An 8,939-nucleotide genomic window follows, 5' to 3' on the forward strand; every position below is an offset into this window, starting at 1 on the left:
AGCTGATCTGAGCTAACTTTACTCTGCTGTTTGACATGTCCAGCAAAGAGAGGACAACACGGCCTACAGTGAAAAGTTTCATGATAGGTATGTTTGTGTGTGTGTGTGTGTGTGTGCGTCAGAACTTGTTGCTATGGTGATTTCCTCAGTAAAGAATCCAGATTTTTTTTTCATAGTTTCTATCGGCAATTGGTGTGAACAGCGCCAAAAGTTTAAATCCGATGGATTCCATAGTTACATGTCTGCGACCGGCACAAGATTTGCTATATTTTGACCAACCATGATGTAAGAAGAGTGAAAACTGTAGGAGAGAGAGCCATTTGTTTGAAAACTTTTTTGAGAATCATACTGCAGCTCCCCCCTCTGTCCCGCACTCTAACAGTTACCATTCCGCCACATACACACACATTGGAAAATCTGAAACGGTCTAAAAATGTGCGTGATACTATAATGCCCATTCAGCCCAATAAATGCCAATGTCTTGTCTTTGGTTTAAACTTTTAATTATGTTTCTACGTTAAAGTATGGCAATACAGCATGGTTCCAAAGAGGTGATGTTGAGCGATTTCCCGAATATTTCCCATTAAAGTCTATCAGAAATTTGTGAAAACTGTGCGGTAAATCTCTTTGAAAACAGATAGCACACCATTCCCGATCACCTTTTGATGTGCTTTGTGTTGGCAACGCTACTTGACTAGTAGCGGGACGAAAATGTGGCGAAATAATAATAATAAGTATGTGAAACAATAGTCATTGCAGCACATCGGCGCACTGAAAAATAATAGCTGTAAATAACAGCAGTACTATTAAAAGCATGCACACGTCCTATTACAAACAATGGTGGTGTAATTGGCAGGAATGTTATCACACATGCCATACACATCACACACCAAGAATGGCATTATTGTCAATTAAAGAAACTACATTTTGTTAATCCAATCTGGAGTATGACAACATGTCTGTCTCATTACCTTTTAATTAGAAAACAGTATCAGCTGATTCTTTCAACAAATCTCGACAACGTACCAATTTTAGATAATTGAGCATGTAAAGGTCCAATATTCTGTTCTCTATTTTTTGTATCAAAGCCCCTCAATCCACAGAAAATGAGAATGAGAATAATATGGTAGTTTAAACTGGCAGCTTTCAGAATGCTGCAGACCAGTGTGTTGCAGGATTTTGTATTGTTGCAAATCTTTGGTCTGGACTTAGTACCACACCATATACTGTACCGATCTATGAACCGCACACACAGTGAGTTATACAGAATGAAATTGTAAGTTGTTGTTCATGACTTTTACTTGCTTCACTTTAGCTTTATTTACTTGAGGTAAAGATAAAGGAATTATTTAGTTGGCTATAGTCTAGCTAGTGTAAACAAATGAGATACAAGAAATAGCTCTCCTAGTAAGGTATCCAAAGCTCTCTATTATTTACCATTAATATAGCCTGCTATCACTTTTAAAACAATATCAGTCCATATCATGTAGATGGTGCCTAAATGTAAACTAGGCTAAACATGAGCATCAGAATCAGAATCAGAAATACTTTATGGATCCCCAAAGGGAAATTCTGTAATTCTGTAGCATACGTACATCCAGTACATAGTAGAACTTTTATTCATCTCGCCATCAGGCTAATACATTAATACTTTAAATAGTATCCTTGTCAACCATATTGCAATGAGCTAGTTCAGCGTATAATACCTGACTGGAGTAGTGTGTTTTTCTTTAGGAGTGGGAAGGGCTGACATGTTGCCTGTTTTGTCGTTTTGGGCTGCCTCGTTGAGTGTGTCGTTACACCCCTAATAATTAAATAGTCTCATTGACCTGCAACTTATCTAATAGAGAGATGAGTTAGGTATGGTATTACTTTACCACACATTTACACAGGCAGACAGATAGCGGCTAAGTCTTAGCATAAAGAAGAACTCAGCAGGAGCACACTCTCTGGTCTAAGTAAATCTCCCCCCCATGCAGCTTTGATGTATCTAAAAGCTAACATTAGAGTTAGTAAGTAAAATTTTGCAAGGGAAACTTTTGCATGGCCACGGGGCCCTGTCTTTCAATTCTAGTGACGTCCCTGCACCTGACTTTCCTCTCTTTGGACTCTTGATAAAAAAACACACACAGGCACACACAGGCGCATACACACACACACACACAGGCACAGTTATAACCCATAATTACAACAGGACCAGCAGCCGGGTACCTGTTTCTGGTTGTTAAGGTGCATTTCACGGTCGGCCACCTCCCGACGCAGCCGGTCCACATCCTGGCTGAGTTGCAGCCGGTCCTCTCTCTCGTCAGAGGCCTCATCCAGCTGCTTGGACAGGTAGAAGTTCTGGCGGTTCAGTTCACTGTTCTCCTGAGTCAGTGTGGTCAGCTGCTCCTCCAGATCTGTGATCACCTGCAGGAAGTCAACAGGACTCAGACTGCCCGTTTAAAGAGAGGTAAATATACAGAGCACCCACTCTGCACCCAAAATAGATCAACCAAGAATCAAACAACTACGAATAAACCATAATCATGATTTTCTGAATGAATTTCTTCCCTTTAAGAATTGTTTTCCTTATTTTTGTCTCTACAGAGCCCCGGAGGTGACATGGAAGGAAAAAAAAACTAAGAAAAAAAATACATATACTAGGGACAAACGCTAAACTCGAGATCTCGAGTTTGAAAAGATATCCTTAATGTATTGTGATGTACAAATAAGTGTACACAATAAATGTACATTCAGTTTACAGTTTACACACATGAAAAGGTCTCGCTTAAATTGTGCATACTGTAGTTATAGCATTGTGCGTGTTATTATTGATCCACAGAAAAAGCTGACACACAGAAAAACAGCCCACACAGTCTATATATGCTGCATTATTACATGATACAGATACCTCGGGTTAGTGATATAATGCAGTAATCATTTTAGCAAGATATCTATCTAGCCTACTTGTTAAACATTAGCATTTAGACCAAAGAGCGGGCTAATCATTTCATCAGCATCAGTCTGTTGCCTTAATCAGCCATGACTACAGCAGGCTGTGTGATATTAAAGGCTGGTGAGGCTGCCTGTAAGAGGTCCTTATTCTCAGCTCTCATGGGAACATGTGTACCACGCAGAACTTTCAGGTTCTTTTAGCTGTCTGCTCTGTACTGACTCAGTACTTCTGCTCCACCGAGGCAGTGGACTGACAGCAGCTACTAAATACTTAAGGCGGGCTGAGGAAGTCAATGCTAGAATGGATACAGTGATTCGGCAAGCCTCTATATTTACTCTACTTGTCTGTCATCCAAATCTATACAGCAACTTGTAAGCCTAAATTAAAATCACATCCGGAGCTTTGCATCCTCAACACTGATGAATACAAATTGCTCAATACTATTTGTACAGCAAATAAAAGGCCCAGCTAAAGAGAGGCAGTAAATCACTCCCACAGTTTCCTTGACTAAAATGAACGTCATATTTACTGTACACTGACATACAGAGGAAGGAACATCTGCTCTTTTTACTAAACAGCTGTGGAGAGTGAATCCACCTTAAGTGGGTTTACTCACAATGTTAAATGTAACCATTTTTGGTGAAATCATTGCTACATATATATGCGTGACTGATATTCAACTGCAATGTACTGTATGAATAGATATAGTAAATTTGCAGGTAATAGATTAATAGATAAAATGTCTTTTGGCTAAAAGGACTCCTCATTGATTGGACATTGACAATGATCTAATACAACCAAAAATATTAAAGCATAGCTACTTCAGTAGACAGAATAACAATATCTTTGATGGTTGTCCACGGTTGTGAAGGATCTTAGCAGGGAAAATGGGTACATATAAAACCCTATGACACCATTATTACACTGTCAAAATGACCTTTCTCCAGTTTGAGTACATGACTACCTAATGTTGCAGGTATATTTAGAGCTAATATAGATACAAAAAAGTCTGAAATCCCCACTAGTGCCACTTTGAGGCTACAGTCTGCTCCCATAATACAAAATAATGTGTTGACAGTGTAAGTATTTCTGCAGTCTTACTAGTAGTGCGGCTAAAAATAAAATGTATGCAGTCAGCAAATTTCATTGCAGTCTGCTGATTATGGGATGTCTTGTGTGAAAAGTTGACATTTTGGACGGAAGATAGCGCTAGAGGAAAGTTCATGGTACATCTACAATGGAAAAAAAGTTATCCTTTGAGGGGCTAGTATGTGTTCAGCATATTTTAAGGAAATTGGCACTTTGATTTGTTTTTGATATGTCAATTTGCACAAATGGAAATACTTGCCTGATGTAAGTGCTTGGCAAAATGGGGCTCTAAAACTGTCAAGCTGTGGCAAAAAGAAAGTAAGAATTAAAAATATTTATATAAATGACAATTTGGACCGTGCTGTAGTTGTCGAGATATCTTGCTCCGACTAACGGATAGACCAACATGGCAAGATTTAGCATGGCAAAAAATAGAAGCTCTGCTTGTTGCAGAATTTGGCTGTGTTTGCCTGAACATTAGCCAGCTGAATCTATGGACAGTTCTTTCTGAACAGTTTGCGAGTGGGAGGACCTCAAAAGTAGGCCAATGGAATAAAGGAAGACCATGAAGATCTTTGTGTTTATTCAAGGTCAATGAATTGAAAGGCACTCTAATCCCTTAAACATGTCACCATCATTTTCTCAAGGTTAGTGAGAGTCCAGGGCTCCACAGTAACACGCCGCAATACTGTCCATCAAAATAATTACATCACAACAATGGTCTAAGGAAGAATTCCAAAATTCTGGCAAGAGTTCCAATGTACTTGTGATGTTCCTATGCAACTGGCAAATACAATTACTTGGGAAACCTTAGGGATTATAACATTCTTTAACATAGCCCTCATTGTCTGTAAAATAAACAAATGGCTGTTCAATAGCTAAATTTACTAGAAAATGTACTTTCAACAATAAAATAAAATATGTATCTTACTGTACGAAATATTGCCTCAGTATCATAAGCTCTGGTAACAAGGTGGTTTTGTTTGGTAATAGAGGGGGAATAAATATCTCTGCGGACGGAAAAGAAAACAATCAAACAATTACAGTAATTAATTAATTCTAAGTAATTCAGCCATTATGTGTTGACTCGACTCTGAGATGCTGTATTAGCTAACTTAACCACAGTGAGTCTAGGTAAAGTTGAGTATGTGATACCTTGAAGCATGGCAAAAAAAGAAGAAAAAAAATCCCAGAATTCTCAGGAGCCAAACAGCCATGATGAGTGTATAACAACTATCATCAGGGCTTGTTTTGGTAATGGTAGCTCACTTGATTTGAACAAATGGCATCATGGAAACAAACTAATCCAATTGAGAATTAATCCACCCCTTTTAAGAATTGGTGTTTATTAGGAACAACAACTCGTACTTTGACCATAAACATAATGTTTTGAGACAGCTCTGACAACATTAGCGTGAAGCCCTGGTCATACTAACCCCCAACTGAGAGCAGTTAGTACTTTATTTTGATAAAACGTACCAAAAAGAAGGCGAGTGTGATGCAATGGATTAGGTGTTTAAAGTCACAGGGAGTCCCTTTATAGAAGTAGAAGAGTAGGGTTTTTCTTTCTTTATTTTCTTAAATAAAGCCTGATTTACTGAAGAATGACAAACATATGGAGTGAAATATTATGGCTACTTTAGGTTGTTAGTTATGTGTGAAAGTGTGGGAAGATTCAGCTGCCAGACGCGCTGTCTATTCCTGGAAAGAGAGAAAAAAGAGTGAGCAGCTTACCGCACAGCTGTCTCTCAAGACATCAAACTTGCGTTGTATCTCATCTCTGTGTGCCTAGCAGGTATGACAAATGAGACAGAGGGACAGATTTCACTGCCTGAATTATATGACAACAAAGGAGACATCAGCTCCAGTATTCCTCTACTCTCTCTCTCTCTCTCTCTCTCTCTCTCTCTCTCTCACTCTGAGCACAGTGATCTCCTCCTCAGCCTCTGCAGTGGTCTCCTCCAGCTCGGTCTTGGCGTGCTGTAGTTGGTTCTCCAGAGCGTGGCGAGCTGCCTGCAGATTGCTGATCTGGGACTCGCGCTCCTGCAGCGACAGAGTCAGATCTGTCACCTGACGCTTAATCTCCAGCTTCTGCTCCTCATGCTCCATACCGATCTACAACGGGAGACAGAAAAGAGAAGTTATTCACCCCAAAACACTGACACCTCTACTCTGCCTCAATTAGTTGTGCTGCTCTGTTCGGTTGCATCTGAAGATGGTAAGAGTACAAAAATATTCTACTTAAGTGAAAGTATGATTACATTGATGACTACTCATGTAAAAGTAAAAAGTAGTATATTTAAAATGTACTAAGAGTAAAACTTATTTAATATCATATATATATTTTATATATATTATATATACTTATACATACTAATTATATTTATTTAATTAAATAATTAATTTACTTTACATTTACTGTAATTATGTGATTTTAAAAACAAGCTAAGTACAATACTTGTAACAAAATATACTACTCGATTACAGTAACAAGAGTAATTGTAATTTGTTACTTTTCCCCTCTGCATTTGAATAAAAAATCATTTTTAATTTCTTTTCTTTTTTTGCCCAGTACTATAAAATTATAATTAGACATCTGCATTGGGTGATTAAAGTTGTTGATTAGTACAAGGAAGTTACTCACTGACTCAATAATCCAGATGTTGAGATTTCTACCCAATAAAACTCACTTCCTTAAGTGTTTTGGGAATGTTTAAAAAAAAAGAAGTACTCCTTAAGACCACAATGCACTGATCATAAAACACCAACACCAACGGCATGTCATGTCATGTGTCAAATTCATGAAAACGTTCTTTACCTTTTTTAGCATTCAAGTGGCTCGAGCCTATATATTATCATTTTAAATTATTATTGCCCAAGTCAAAGTGACCTTGGACAGGACACTGTTTAACTGATGAGCAGGAGGCACCTTGTACGGCAGCCTTGGCCACAGTATATGAATGGGTCCTGTACTATGTAAAAGCACTTCGAGTAGTCGTTTTACACCCATTTACATTAAAAAAATGACTTGGTACTGAAACTGAATTTGGCATAGAAGTGACAGATTGTAACAGGACTGATTAGGCAAAATGGAAAAAGAGTTTTAACCTTCATGTCTATCAGTACATAAAATCTAGCTTTCTGCTCCATCTCCCTGTAATATCTCCTCACCTCTCGGAGCCTTGTTTCCTGCTCCAGCACACGGCTCTTATTGCCTTGCTCCTGCTGACTTATTTTCTCTAGATGCTCCTCCAGTTTGGCATTCTGGGCCTCCAACTTCCCAGCCTGAGACTCCAAGTAGAACTTTTGTTGGCGAAGCTCTGAGATCATCTCCTCCTGGGCTTTCCTGCCGAGACCACACATACTTGTGTGCAAAAAGTTCAATAGGAGGCAATGCTTGCTGGTATTATGCAATTATGTGTATCTGTTATTCTTTTGCACAATCTTCTATCCTATCATTATCCTATTTTTATCCTCTTTAACCAATCTCTTGACCTTCTTTTTATATTATGACTAAAGCACATTTTTTACTCAATAATAATCAACAAAAGCCCACGACTTTCTCTTGAACCAACTTGAGTGAATTTCATGGATAGAGATCTAGAGTAAGATGGATGATTTTCTAATGCTTTTCATTTTTACAGTCAAAAAGAACTGCGATGATTTGTGTATAGGCACTTACATGTTTTTCTGGGTGTAGATACTGCTGTTGGCGGCCATTTTGTTGGCCTCAGACAGCTCAGCAATTCTCTGCTCCAGGCTGTTCATCTTAGACTCCATAGCATTGATGGTCTGAACAGAAACGATGCACAGTATAGCTTGTGTTCTAACTAAACAGTCAGTCCGATCCTCACATCACCGGCTTAAATTGGGATCAGATTAAGGCTCATTATTTTATGCTTGGCAATAACCTCCCCAAGATTATTCCAAACAACAGAAATGTATGTCAGTGTGAAAAATGTTAAAATGCAACTGGTCCTTTCTTACCGCCTTCTGTTCGCTGATGATGCTGCACTTCTCCCGCACCTCCTCCTCATATTTGCTCTGACTGGACTCCAGCATCTCCTTATCAGCCATGTCTGCCTTCATCTGGGCCTCCAACACCTGCTCAATGCCAGGCAGCCCACAGAACCATAACCAGGACATCACTTAACTGGACAGAGAATGGCGTGAAGATGACATACTGCAGATCTCTCCCAAGTATAGAGTACACCCACAACTTCACCAGCTAAAGTGTGACCTCCGAACACAGCACAGAGTACTTCCTGTAAGTACAGTATATTGGGATGTACCTGCCTGTTGTTTTACATATGTATATGTGTAGGTATTTAAGTTTTTGGGAATTTTACCTTTATCTTGTCTTCATAGAGCTTCTCCTTCTGCTTCAGATGAGTCTCCAACCGCTGGGCTGTGGTTTGGGTCTCTCGCAAATTCTCCTCCAGCGCCTGCACAAACATACAAATATGTTAAATACACAAAGGCTAAAAGTAGATAAAAGTACTTGCTAACTACCTTTTATTCTTATAAGAGTTATGTACAATCCATTTTATCAGAAAAAACAGCTGACACCTTTGTGATAAGTGATAAGTGAGGGATCTATAGGACTCCTAAATCATTTATGAGTTACATCAGTAATATAAATCATAGGGGCCCTATCCTGCACCCGGCGCAGCACAAAGCCTGACGCAAGTTCCTTTGCTAGTTTAAGACCAATGCAGTTCTCAATTTCCCATCCATCCAATGCACCTGCGCCCATCTGTGCACCCATGGGTGTGCTGGTCTGACAGGGAGGTGTATTTAGGTGCATTTTTGGCGTATTGCTATTGTGAAGGTAATCGCAAAAGTGATCGTGCCATTGACCAACAAAACCCTGGTCTAAAGTCAGTAACGCAGCAATTCATTGTTTTTTTTT

The 8,939-nt window shown here is 39.1% G+C and overlaps 1 protein-coding gene and 1 long non-coding RNA gene across 12 annotated transcripts in view; one reads left to right on the forward strand and one right to left on the reverse strand.

The window, feature by feature from the left end:
* The window catches only part of LOC116686670 (uncharacterized), an 18,446-nt gene extending 9,600 nt beyond the window's left edge, over nt 1-8,846 (forward strand). Inside the window, exon 3 of the long non-coding RNA XR_004331322.1 lies at nt 8,675-8,846. This is a non-coding gene — a long non-coding RNA (uncharacterized LOC116686670). The remainder of the gene's footprint in view (nt 1-8,674) is intronic.
* Nucleotides 1-8,939, reverse strand: part of LOC116686666 (citron Rho-interacting kinase) — a 59,230-nt gene that overhangs the window by 24,846 nt on the left and 25,445 nt on the right. For 6 of the 11 annotated variants that reach the window (XM_032511693.1, XM_032511695.1, XM_032511691.1 and 3 more), the window contains exons 10-16: nt 8,377-8,472; nt 8,015-8,131; nt 7,710-7,819; nt 7,199-7,391; nt 5,945-6,142; nt 5,762-5,815; nt 2,212-2,409 (exon numbers count right to left, since the gene is read on the reverse strand). In XM_032511693.1, coding sequence (XP_032367584.1) covers nt 2,212-2,409; nt 5,762-5,815; nt 5,945-6,142; nt 7,199-7,391; nt 7,710-7,819; nt 8,015-8,131; nt 8,377-8,472 — 966 coding nt within the window. The remainder of the gene's footprint in view (nt 1-2,211; nt 2,410-5,761; nt 5,816-5,944; nt 6,143-7,198; nt 7,392-7,709; nt 7,820-8,014; nt 8,132-8,376; nt 8,473-8,939) is intronic. The other 5 variants (XM_032511696.1, XM_032511701.1, XM_032511700.1 and 2 more) reach the window with 1 other exon arrangement.

Source organism: Etheostoma spectabile, unplaced genomic scaffold, assembly GCF_008692095.1.
Source record: "Etheostoma spectabile isolate EspeVRDwgs_2016 unplaced genomic scaffold, UIUC_Espe_1.0 scaffold433, whole genome shotgun sequence".
Taxonomy (NCBI): domain Eukaryota; kingdom Metazoa; phylum Chordata; class Actinopteri; order Perciformes; family Percidae; genus Etheostoma; species Etheostoma spectabile.